General features: G+C 33.0%; 3 protein-coding genes across 6 annotated transcripts; all 3 read left to right on the top strand.

Moving 5' to 3' along the window:
• Positions 1–1,541: 1,541 nt before the first annotated feature.
• Positions 1,542–2,491, top strand: LOC137821694 (large ribosomal subunit protein uL6). Its single transcript, XM_068626403.2, has 3 exons — positions 1,542–1,925; positions 2,041–2,163; positions 2,256–2,491. Exons 1-3 carry the CDS (start codon positions 1,554–1,556, stop codon positions 2,340–2,342), a joined length of 582 nt encoding a protein of 193 aa, XP_068482504.1. The 5' UTR covers positions 1,542–1,553; the 3' UTR covers positions 2,343–2,491.
• A 1,918-nt stretch (positions 2,492–4,409) lies between these two features.
• LOC137821735 (HIT-type Zinc finger family protein) lies at positions 4,410–9,907 on the top strand. 4 transcript variants are annotated; one of them, XM_068626468.2, is made up of 5 exons: positions 4,410–4,825; positions 5,140–5,212; positions 5,717–5,861; positions 8,745–8,795; positions 8,928–9,907. In XM_068626468.2, the coding sequence occupies exons 1-5, from the start codon at positions 4,752–4,754 to the stop codon at positions 9,791–9,793; spliced, it is 1,209 nt and encodes a 402-aa protein (XP_068482569.1). In that variant the 5' UTR covers positions 4,410–4,751; the 3' UTR covers positions 9,794–9,907. The 4 variants fall into 4 exon arrangements, with proteins under 4 accessions (XP_068482569.1, XP_090150822.1, XP_090150823.1 ...); XM_090294696.1 differs by lacking the exon at positions 8,745–8,795 and having other exon boundaries at positions 4,504–4,825; XM_090294697.1 differs by lacking the exon at positions 8,745–8,795 and having other exon boundaries at positions 4,551–4,825; positions 5,665–5,861.
• Positions 9,908–11,772: 1,865 nt separating this feature from the next.
• Positions 11,773–12,718, top strand: LOC137821734 (large ribosomal subunit protein uL6). The gene is made up of 3 exons (XM_068626466.2): positions 11,773–12,156; positions 12,272–12,394; positions 12,487–12,718. The coding sequence occupies exons 1-3, from the start codon at positions 11,785–11,787 to the stop codon at positions 12,571–12,573; spliced, it is 582 nt and encodes a 193-aa protein (XP_068482567.1). The 5' UTR covers positions 11,773–11,784; the 3' UTR covers positions 12,574–12,718.
• The last annotated feature ends 122 nt before the right edge of the window (positions 12,719–12,840 follow it).

Genomic DNA, 12,840 nt, shown 5'->3' with positions numbered 1-12,840 from the left:
TACAAATTTTATTTATTATTTTTTTATTTGCATATTCTTATCAAGATTTAAAAAAAAAATAGATTGCAAGAAAAATAAAATTGAATTACAATGTGAAATAAATAAAAAGTAGCAAAAAGCCATAATGAAAGTGGAAGAAGAAAAAACTAAAAGTTGTTTAGAAAAAACTAAATAATTTATATATATTTTTTTATATAAAGCAGTTTTCAAAACCAAACTAAACTATAATACCATTTTTAAAATTTATTTATAAAAAGCAATCATTTTTATATATGAATATAATATATTCGTATTTATTAAAAGTTTACACATTTTAATACAAATATGTAAATAATAATATTTTATTTTATTTTAAATATTAGTTTACCTATAATATCTCATTTATTCATATTATTTTCAGATCTAACTATTATATAGGATTCAAATTCTCTAAATTTTTAAGTAAAAGTTATACAATTTAACTATTCGTATTAATAAAATCAAATTTTAAATTTACTAATTTAATATAAAAAATATTTATTGAATTTTACTTAAATTTCTGCTATATATAAATAATAAAAATATAATATATTGTATGACATTTAGTAACGGTAAATGAAATAAAATATAATATATTGTATGACATTTAGTAACCGTAAATGAAATAATAAGATGAAATAATAAGATGAGATAAAAATTATAATTTTTAAAAGAGATAAAGATATGAAAAAACAAATTGTTTCACGTCATACAAAATTTCCACGACTAATAAATCATTACACCTACACTACATTTTAAATTTAAAATTGATAACTGCTTTCTACGAAATGATAATATATTAGTTTAAAAAAAACACTTTATGGTGGTATTTTTGAAAAGGGTATTTGTGGAAATAAAATGATTGGATGGAATATTGATAAAAGAAGAAGGTGCAAATATTAACTCAAAAAACTAGGTTAATAGTATGCGTTCTTATAGACGGTTTCTTCCTTCACTTCCATATTTTCTTCTTCCACATCCACAAACTTCCATATCTTCTTATGGATTATGTAATCCATAAGTTTTTTTCCAAATTTGTAATTAGTTTTCAAATTATGTAATTTAATTTTTTTCAGATGTATGATTAGTTTTCATATTATATAATCTGAAAGTCTAAATTAGCTTCCAAATTATGTAATCCATAAGCCCTTTTTCAAATGTGTTCAAATTACATAATCTGGAAGCTACTTTCAAATCTAATATTTCAGATTATATAATTCAGAATACCATTTTTAAAAAATATATTATGGATTACATAAACTATAAGCTATTTCCGAATCCAAAATTAACTATGGGATTATATAATTCGGAATATGGGGTGGCACAAGAAGAATAAAAGGATCTTTTCATATTTTGTTTGGGGTGGCTGAAAAACATATGGAGGTGCAGGAAAAATGAGTCATTCTTATAAGTTGTTAGATTTGGACCTAGCCCAATTATTGTTTTTGTGATGTAGGAAGTTATAAGATCAAAATAAGAAATGAGTAAGTGAAGAAATAACTAGGAGAAGGCAAAACGGTAACAGAGCGGCAACAATGAAGACGATTCTCTCATCAGAGACTATGAACATTCCCGATGGCGTGAGCATCAAGGTTCACGCCAAGGTGATCGAGGTTGAAGGCCCTCGTGGAAAACTAGTGCGACACTTCAAACATCTCAACCTTGATTTTCAGCTCATCACCGACGACAACGGCCAGAAGAAGCTCAAAATCGACGCCTGGTTTGGCTCTCGGAAAACCTCCGCTGCCATTCGCACCGCCCTCAGCCACGTCGACAATCTCATCACCGGCGTCACCAAGGGCTACCGCTACAAGATGAGGTTCGTGTACGCTCACTTCCCCATCAACGCCAGCATTGCCAACAACAATAAATCCATCGAAATCCGAAATTTCCTCGGCGAGAAGAAGGTACTGAATCACTCTTCCTGTTTATTTTTAATTAATTATTTTTCTCTTTTATCTGTCTCTAGGAAAAATGTACGATTAGGTCTAATTATTTATATGGTTACCTGTGCTTGATTAGGTGAGAAAAGTTGATATGCTCGAGGGTGTGTCTGTTGTTCGATCTGAGAAGGTGAAGGATGAGTTGGTTTTGGATGGAAACGATATTGAGCTTGTTTCCAGGTCTTGTGCTCTGATTAACCAGGTATTTTCTTTCTCTCTTAACATGGCCTGCCCAAACCCTTCTATGTTTTAATCTTTTTTAGACTTTAATTGTTTTCATTTCTTTTGCTACAGAAATGCCATGTTAAGAACAAAGATATTCGGAAGTTCCTTGATGGTATCTACGTAAGCGAGAAGGGAGCCATAGTAGTAGAAGAGTAGACCATGAAAACAGACATGCTGCTAGTTAGTTTGGAAATCTTTTTTTGTTATCTTTTGGAGTTTGGATTTTACAATTTTGTGTTGTCAAACTTGTCTTTGCGGAAATATCTTAATCGAAATTTACGCTATGGAATATTTACCCCAATTTACTTCTCAGTTTCTCAGTCCATAGATATTTTGCTTTTGTTGATGTGTATTGTTATGAATGCTTATTAAGCTGGTGATTGACTGAATTCACAATTCTGCTTCTCAACGTGGTTAATTTGCAATCACAATTAAATATTGAAGTATTGTGCAGTGTGTATGATATACTGAATATTGCATTTTTCTTTATTTCCTCTGTAGAAGATGTATATTAGAAGTTTTCACTGTGTTCTAGACCGGGCGGCCTTGGTCTGGTAGTTGACTGGCTGACAGAAATCTGAAGTATTTCTTGTATACGTCGTCCCTGATATTTTAGTCTCAATCTTGTCTATACGATTTTTTCACTCAATTTGGCTAAAACTAGCATGAATATGGTTGAGTAGTTTCATGGAAGAAATTCTTCAAGCAGTTTGGCAAAACATGAGAATTACAATTTTAACTATCTAGTCCTGGGCTAAAACTGATATTTTACAATTATTGATAGTCACACTGGATTCTCACAAAGACAGCTTCACGCTTTTATTTAATGATGTGCTTCCAGTTGTGTTTGCTCAAGTTTCTATCAAATAAGACTGGGAAATACATTTTAATTTATATTTTTCTCTTCTTGGTTGATAGCCTGATAACTCGAGAGTTTCAAGGAGACTTAGATGTCTGAGACTCAGGTGGATTGGTTAGCTCATATCATCCCGGAATGTGAAATTTACCTTGGTTGCTTGTACCCATAGATTTTTGAATGATTGTCCTATTGGAAGATAATATATAGGTTGCATGACATACACAGTTCGACAAATTGTTGTAATATATAATGGGCCGATAATCAGAAGCTGCATGACATAATTTTTCTCAAATTATCGGTAATTACCATTCTGTTTTCTTTGGCACCACTTTCCATAATATAAATAAGGACAACTATTGTGTGTTGTGTTCTATTTCAATTTATATCTCTAGCTGTGGTTAGAAATTGGAATCCTTGGCTGAAATGATCAATTGCACTGTAATTGGCTGAGATATTCAGGGCCTGTACCTCTTGTGAAGCTGCAGTTAGTGCTCAAAACTCAGCTGAAAGAACATTTGCAGCCCAAGTTTCCGAACAAAGTCACAAGACCTATGGCCTAAATGTTGTAAAGTGTGATTGAATATGCTTATAATTCATTTATAATTTAAGTAATGTGTAATAAACACTTGTATGGAGGAAGGGAACCAAACATTCATTGATACGTTCCAAAATATCCTCGATGCCGACGCCTCATGTTTTTAGAACTTTCCTTGTCAAATTTTTGCGCATATATGTCTACATTTCTTTGAAGCTTCGTCGTTGAATAAACATAGAACTATTAGTTGTGAAAAGTTATGAAGAATGTCACAATCAATCCAAGCTTCTTTCTTCTGCATAAGAATAAACATAGAACTATTAGTTGTGAAAAGTTATGAAGAATGTCACAATCAATCCGTACTCGCTGAAAAATAGATGGATGAGCTATGAAAATTGTTCAAAACTTTAATGTTTTTTTTTATTAAAATGAGAGAGTGAATTTGAAATAATTTAAAAAAAAATATAAAGAAAATTACAATGTTTGAATTAAGGTAAATAAAGTGGAAAGTGTGAAAAAAATTATGAAAATTTGTGAGTGATGTGGATAATACGATTGAAATTATATTTTTTTAATTGATAGAAATTTAACTTTAGATATCTGTCCTTATATTTAAAAATTATTCAAAAATTAATTTTATTTATTTATTTATAAATTATAATTATTTGAAATTAAATTATTATTAAAATATTTATAATTATAAATATTTAATAAAAACTCATTTTTATATTAAATAAAATTATTATTTTTATATATTTTTTTGTAATTAATAATTATTTTTTTAAAGAAAAAATGATTTTAAAGACTCTAGATTCATTTGACAATAATTGATTTTTTTAAAGAAAAATTGTCAAAGTAGAAATAAAAGTTTTTTTTTTAAATATTTGTTTTCATATTATTTGGATTGGTCTCTAGACCTTTCTAGCTCCCTCCCAAATCTCCCGCCCCCATTTACCCTTCCTTCCACAGTTTCTCGCATCAGCGCCACACTACGCTGCAATCAGAAGAAGATTCTCGAAGCAGTTGTTTGCTTAACACGAATGTTGATTCAAGGAACCAAGGTTTGCAGATTCTGATCACGACCGAGTGAAACCTATGCGTTCAATTTCAATTTACTCCAACATTTCCCAAATATTCCGACAACATCAAAACCCTCGCCACACTTCCGAACATGGCTGATAATATAGTTACCCCTGCCAAATCTTCTACTCCCTCGCCGAACCCTATTCGGATAATCTGCCACGTGTATGTTTATCTTCAACTTACTATAGTTTTTCTTCTACATATATCTCTTTTTAATAATTATGCTATGACGAAGATCAACAAGTTTTTTCGCAGTTCTTTTTTTCTTTAATTTTTCGATTCTTATTATGTTTGGAAACATTCATTCACACTTAGTTCTATCAGATGATATGTGCGTGCATAAAAATTCTAATTTTCAGTTCAAGTTTTGAATCCTTGGCTTGCTTTTAGCTCTCTCATTTTATACCAGTATTTTATTTCTTATGTTTCTTTTAGATAAAACTGTCCTCATTTATTCCCTTTTCATACTACAACAGATGCCAGAAGCAGTTTTCTCAGTACACGTGTCCTCGATGCAATTCGCGATACTGCTCCCTCCAATGTTACAAAGTATGTAAAGTAGTAGTTGTCTGTTAGTTTATTTGAGCTGGTTAAGTAAGAGTTTTATTCATTCTTTGCATATATAAGTTGCATGTGTGTAACTTTACATCATAGATTATGTTTTAGAGTCCCATAATTTTTTGTGCACTAGCATGCCAATACTCAATAATTAAAGAATATGACACAAATTAGTTTTTAATTTGGAGCAGAACATTTTGTGCATGGCAGCAATATGCATATTCTAGTTTAGGTGCACTTTGTATTAATAGTATTTTGAGATTTACAACTATTACAGACATTCAGCATAAATGTTACTTCTGTTTACCATTTTTATTCTATCGCCTATGCTTTTGTATCTATGTATCTCCGTTTGCATTTACTGTGCCTGCTTTACTATTGTGAGTGTTCTGACAGAAATTTGTTATGCTTTTGTTGGATACGTTGACATGCTTTCTCTATAGATACGTTGAATCTTGATCCTTGTTTGTTGCAAACTGCTGTGAATTTTGACAGTCTCATAGTCTCCGTTGCACTGAATCCTTCATGAAAGAAAATGTAGTTCAAGAGCTTCAGCAAATGCAGCCTGATGAACAGACCAAAAACAAGATGTTGGACATACTAAAAAGATTTCATTCAGAAGAGGAAATGGATGAGGATTGTAAGTCATCCATATTTTCCCGTTGCTTTTATATGTTCCAGCGTTGCTCTGTTGCAGTTTTTCTTGCTTGATATCTATCTTTGCATGGAAGCCTACTCTTGTTTTTATTTACTTTCTGAAGCATATACACATATTTTTTGTTTCTCGTGGTAATGACATATAAACAGCAACCTGGATTTATCTGGATAGATATAGAGTAGGCTTCAATCAAAGCCATTAGGCTCTTTTGAAAATTAATTTTAAGTGGAACATTTGACTGAGCCAAATTTTCCCTGAAAGATTAAGTTCATTTCATGTTTATCCTGGAGGCTCAGCATAAATGTAGAATCCCTCTTGAGGTGCTTAAGAGATGTTAATGCGAGGACCTTAGTGCAGGAAGTAAGAATGCTTTACTTGAATTTAGAGATGACAAAAAATCAGCTAGTTTTATCTCAGCTGATGTATGTGTGTGCATACAGGTACATGTTTATCTCATAAAGAGAAAGGCTACAACCTGTGGTCCTTAATCTAATGATAGGTGCACCCAAGAACAACTTTTATTGTAAGAACTAAACTCTGAATTGTAGACCCTTTAAAGGTTTAGTTAGAATGTCTGCAAGTTGGTCATTAGTGTTGATGAATCGAGAACTAAGTTCCTTGACAACAACTTCTCCTTGACAAAATGGCAATCGGTCTTTATGTGTTTGGTTATCATGAAACACTAGATTGGAGGCAATATGAAGGCTGTCCTGATTATCACAATATAGTATCATTTGCCTAACTTCACAAAATATCCACTCTAGAAGTAGTTGCTTAATCCACACAAGTTCATAGGTGGCCAAATTATATCTATATTTAGCTTTTACATTGCAACAACACTTTATTTCTTGCTCTTCCATAATATTCCATCCAATGAATACATAGTATCCTGTGGTGGACCTCCTGATAATGGGACAATCAGCCCAATCTGCATAACAATACACTAAGATTTGTGTATTTATGTTCTTATATAATAATCCTTGTTCTAGAGCCTTTTTGACATATCTGAGAATGCAGATCACAAGATTGTCATGATCAAAATCAGGGCCATATATAACTTATTTACGTGTTTTTGTTAACATCCTACAATGAGTCAGCCACAGGGGATCTTTTCAGTTCTTCTACAACAGCCCAAACTTTTGCTACATGTGAGAGCATATCATGATTAGCCTGTTTAAGGGAGGCACTCTTTGGGTTCCCTCAAAGAGATGCTGATTATGGTTTGCAAAGATATCTTGGGCCTTCTTCTAAAATAGAGAGCGTGTCTTTTTAGGATTTGAGTATCTCTAAGACATTGCGCTCAATTGATTGGCATAACACAACACATAGCTAAAAGTCAAGCTTTGGCCACTAAGTTTATCTCAGTGAAAATAACACTAGCTTGTCTCCAGATGTCATGGTATCAGTATGATGGTATCCTTGAGTAAGGAAATACAACTCCACTGAAGCAACCAAGATAAATAATTCTTCCAATTGAGATTTGTAGTTGCATTAGTAGGAGTACCATAAAATGAAAAAACAAGACCAGCTCTCATACCAACTTGAATTTATAGAGATAGCAAAAAATCACTGAGTTTCATCTCAACAGATGTATATGTATATATTTAAAAAGATGAGTACTAGTATTCTCAATGAGGAAGGCTACATCCTATGTTCCTTAACCTAGAGCTAGATACACCTCAAAACAACTTTTATAACAGAAGTACAAAAAATTAATACACCTATTTCAACAGCTTTATCTGACTGAATGGACAAGGATGACATTTTTAGATGATTTACTGTTTTGAAGGCTCGACTGGTGGATCTGATTTCTTGCTACATAGTCCTTTATTCAATTCTCTCTTTGACCCTTATTTCTCTTGGCCTTCCTTGAAGAGTAAACATGGTGCGGGAGGCTCTTTAGCACCCAACCAGTTGGCCAGGAACATAATTGATGTTCCTGGTTGTTGTAATCAGCTGTATTAGTCTGAAATGCATTCAGTTGAATATGCTTCAAAATTGGTTGGAAGGTGGTCTTCTGCAATTATTTAACCCACTTTCTCCAACTTTCTCCTGGGTACATTTATTCCTGTTCTTATGTTTTCTACTGTCCTTGCGTTTATTGGTAAAATATATTGCTGGGAGAGATGGTTTAGAAAGTATGTCTATGAACTATTCTTCGTTATGCTAAAAAATTCATATAATTACTAGAGTAGATGAGGTATCTTTTGCTTACTACACGTTATTTTATGCATAAATTCATTAATAGAAAGATCAGAAAATATCAAAATGTTGACTTCTGTTTGCTTGTTAAAGAAGAGATTAATTGTCATGACCTATTGAAATTTTCACACTGGAGGATATATTTTTCTCTCTCTCTAAAATTTATATTAAGTAGTTTTATTAGGAAAACAACGCCCAATAGTTTGGGAATGAAAAGAATCTTCAATAGTGGAGTCTGGCTGCCTTTTTTTTCTTAGAAGATGGAATGAGAAAATTAACTAGGAAAAGAAGGAACAACTGTATAGAGGGTTGGAATTCTTGCAAGTCCTGAAGGAAACAGGAAGATGCCGATCTATTCTCCCTTGGCTACCAAGGTCACCTGCTATGTAACCGAAACATGAGAAAAGGAAAGAAACTAGAACGTGCAAAATTGATGGACAGTCTATGGAGCATTCAGTTAGTAGGATTCTATAATTAATGAAGCCCAGACTGGCTATATATATATATATATATATATATATAACGAATGCGAATAAATTAGCAATAGTGCACTCTTGTTTTGTGTTGATTGCTTTAGAAGATCTGTTGATGTAGTAATTTGTTCATGAGCTATCTTATGAACTACTTGAGAAGGGAGCTAAACATCTACCCTTATTTCCTTAGCTTTTGCAGATTCAACTTTATCCGAGGAGACAATGGAAAAACTTTTGTCTGGTATTTCCTATTTAATGCTACTTATTATTTGTTGTAACTTGCAAGTGTATTCTGATTGCCTCGTGTACCAGTTAAACTGGTTTATGCCCATCTCATCATTATGTAAGGCTGATATATTTTCATCTCTTACAGGACAAGAAATCAGCTTTGATGATTTATCCCTTGAAGGAAAGAAACAGTTTCATAGAGCAATTGCTTATGGGGAATTGAGCAAGATGATTAAACCATGGGATCCATGGTGGTCAAAGCCTTCTGCCAGAAAAATCCGTCTCAGTAGTGAAGGAACTCAGCTTGTTCAATCACTTCCTGAGCAGGAATTGCTAGATGATATTGGAGGTGAAGAATTCAGTGAAGTTCCTGCCGGGCCTGATACCCCTCTTCCTCCTCTAAGCAGTCTTAGTTCCAGGGAGCCATCACCCCTTTTGACTGTTCACCTAGTTGATATTCTATACAGCTACTGTTTCACCCTTCGTCTCTACAATGGAGATTGGAGGTCAGATGCCCTTGGGGCAGTCACAGTTGTATTGAGTCTGTCCTCGGTGTTGGGTCAAGGTGCACAGCCAGAGACGGTACTAGAAGCCCTTTCTCATTTCTTGGAGCAGGTCTGCTGTCCAGCTTACAGACACGTGGGAGGATTGCAATTTGGATTGAGTGTCATTGATGATGTAATCAGTCTACTCAGTTTGGGAACTTCTGCTTTGGTGTGTGCCCTTTGTGATATGCATCGGTTGATTCAAGAAGGGGCAAAGGAGGCCAGATCAGAAAGGCCAAGAAATTCACGGAGGGATGGGATTCGAAGGGCTATAAAACTAGCAGAAAAGAAGATATATTTCATCATGTGTTGGGTTCATGAGCAGCCAGAGGAAGCCTGGTCTTCTTTAGCTGCCATTGTAAGAGCAGAAAAGACATCAGCCATGGAATTTCAGTGGAGCAATAAAGCTGAAAAATCGAACAATAAAGCGGAGGCCAAAGGCAAATGTTTAATTGAGGAGATTTAATTATTTTTGTTCTCTCTTTGTAAGATTAATCTCTTAAGTTATGGTAATTATGGGCTTAAATGATTTTCCTAATCCAAATCAAATGGGTTAATTGAAAACTGTTTTGTTTGGATAGCTGAATTATTCTTTGAAGACAGTGATGACTGAGGTAAAATGAGGTTGGCCTAGCACTATGGCCAGGTAGGAATACAATGCTTAAATGCTTTCAAATAACGTTCAACAACACTTATAGAATTTTTTATGTAATTGCTTGCCCTTCCCACTTAACAAAAAAGAGCAGGTATAGAGAAAATGAGAAACAATGACTTAATAACATAGAATGGAAATCTACCTAGGATGAATTTAGTGACGAAGTTTAGATATTTTATATAGGTATAATTCAAATGTTATTCGGTCCTCTCTCTTTCATAAAGTGACAGATAACGTTTATTGTCACTTCCATATTTTTCTCCTACACTCCCGGTATTTATACCAGTGTATTTATACCCCATTGTTGTTGAGAGAGAAGACATGGTTTGCAGCTGTTTTCACTAGATACAAGAATTTATACCATTTATAATCTGCACTAAGCATGACAATTTATACCATTTATAATCTGCACTAAGCATGACACTGGCAGAAAGACAAAATATAGATTCCGTGAAAAAGATGAAGAAAAGGTTAAAGTTATCATTTTATGTCTTCTATGGAGGTGCAATAAGAAGGAATGTAGGCGCAGGAAGAAAGCATGGATGTGCAGGAATATATTTTTTAAAATAAAATAAATTAAAAATCAAAACCTCAATAAATATTAAGAGTTGAAACTCGAATACAGAAATATTAATAGTTGAAACTCAGAATACAAAAAGACAGAGGAGTTATTCTAATATTTAGTTTAGACAAAAAAATATTGTTATGATATTGATCATTACAAATTATTTTAATAAAGCCGAAATTTGAATTTTTATAATTTAAACACATCTTTTTACAAATAAATTTATGTGTCACTTTAGACAACCATAACATAACAGATCGATTGAAGTGCATGTTTTTTTTTATTACTCTTCATTATTTTTCATTCAACAATGGAAGGGTTTTAATTAAGGATTTTCAGCTATTACATTTTTTTCACCATTTAAAATTCACCAAAGGGTATAAAGTATTTGAAATTTATGGATTCGGATGTCTTTTTTCATATAAAATATTAGTTAAAAAATTCTATTTTTTATATATTAAACCATTTTAATTGTTAATTCACAGATACTTTCCAAATTTTAAAAGTTATATATTTTTAACATCATTTTATACAACAGATAAAAAATTTCAGACTACCATATGTACTACCTAAGAAAATTGTAAATTTAAATATTAGAAGCTTCTGCTATTTTCTTTTTTATAAACTAATTTTGCTTTTAAACATCATTATAAAAAGAAGTCCCAAGACATGTCAATCAATACCTATCATTTACAATACACCAAAACCTGAATTAAAAAAGGAAAACAATTAAATTTATAATTTTAAACAAGTAATTAAATTTAAGATAGTGTAATATTTTACAGAATTAATAATTAAGGATATACATTATAATTTATAATTGTAAAATATTTTTAATTTACTCATTAAAACCATTTAAGAAAAATATAACTAGGATTATAAATGTGAAAAATAAAAGAGTATAAATTTGTTTAAATCTATTGTTTCAGATGAATTTCAAATTCTATTATTTTAAGTTATAGAATTACTCTAGTAAATTTATAATTTTTTTTTTTAATTTCTCCAATCAAAAGACTTTTCACATAGTGCTGTTGGGTGCATTGTCAAATATGGTATGGTGCAGGGAGAAATGACCTCTTTTGTAAGTTGTTAGCTTTGGGCCTAGCCCAATTATTGTTTTGGTGATGTAGGAAGTTATAAGATGAAAACAAGAAATGAGCCTGTGAAGAAATAACTAGGGTTTTGAGTTAGTGTTGTTGCAGGTAGGAGAAGGCAAAACGGTAACAGAGCGGCAACAATGAAGACGATTCTCTCATCAGAGACGATGAACATTCCCGATGGCGTGAGCATCAAGGTTCACGCCAAGGTGATCGAGGTTGAAGGCCCTCGTGGAAAACTAGTGCGAGACTTCAAACATCTCAACCTTGATTTTCAGCTCATCACCGACGACAACGGCCAGAAGAAGCTCAAGATCGACGCCTGGTTTGGCTCTCGGAAAACCTCCGCTGCCATTCGCACCGCCCTCAGCCACGTCGACAATCTCATCACCGGCGTCACCAAGGGCTACCGCTACAAGATGAGGTTCGTGTACGCTCACTTCCCCATCAACGCCAGCATTGCCAACAACAATAAATCCATCGAAATCCGAAATTTCCTCGGCGAGAAGAAGGTACTGAATCACTTTTCCTGTTTATTTTTAATTGAATAATTTTCTCTTTTATTTGTCTCTATGAAAAATGTACGATTAGGTTTAGTTATTTATATAATTACTTGTGCTTGATTAGGTGAGAAAAGTTGATATGCTCGAGGGTGTGTCTGTTGTTCGATCTGAGAAGGTGAAGGATGAGTTGGTTTTGGATGGAAACGACATTGAGCTTGTTTCCAGGTCTTGTGCTCTGATTAACCAGGTATTTTCTTTCTCTCTTAACATGCCCTGCCCAAACCCTTCTATGTTGTAATCTTTTTTAGACTTTAATTGTTTTCATTTCTTTTGCTACAGAAATGCCATGTTAAGAACAAAGATATTCGGAAGTTCCTTGATGGTATCTACGTAAGCGAGAAGGGAGCCATAGTAGTAGAAGAGTAGACCATGAAAACAGACATGCTGCTATTTAGTTTGGAAATCTTTTTTTGTTATCTTTTGGAGTTTGGATTTTACAATTTTGTGTTATCAAACTTGTCTTTGCGGAAATATCTTAATCGAAATTTGCGCTATGGAATATTTACCCCAATTTACTTCTCAGTTTCTCAGTCCATAGATATTTTGCTTTTGTTGATGTGTATTGTGATGAATGCTTATTTAAGCTGGTGATTGACTGAATTCACAATTCTGCATTTCAATGTGGTTAATATG

Source organism: Phaseolus vulgaris, chromosome 9 (assembly GCF_051622355.1).
Source record: "Phaseolus vulgaris cultivar YP4 chromosome 9, ASM5162235v1, whole genome shotgun sequence".
NCBI classification, from domain to species: domain Eukaryota; kingdom Viridiplantae; phylum Streptophyta; class Magnoliopsida; order Fabales; family Fabaceae; genus Phaseolus; species Phaseolus vulgaris.
This window is presented reverse-complemented; position numbering and strand designations above follow the sequence as displayed.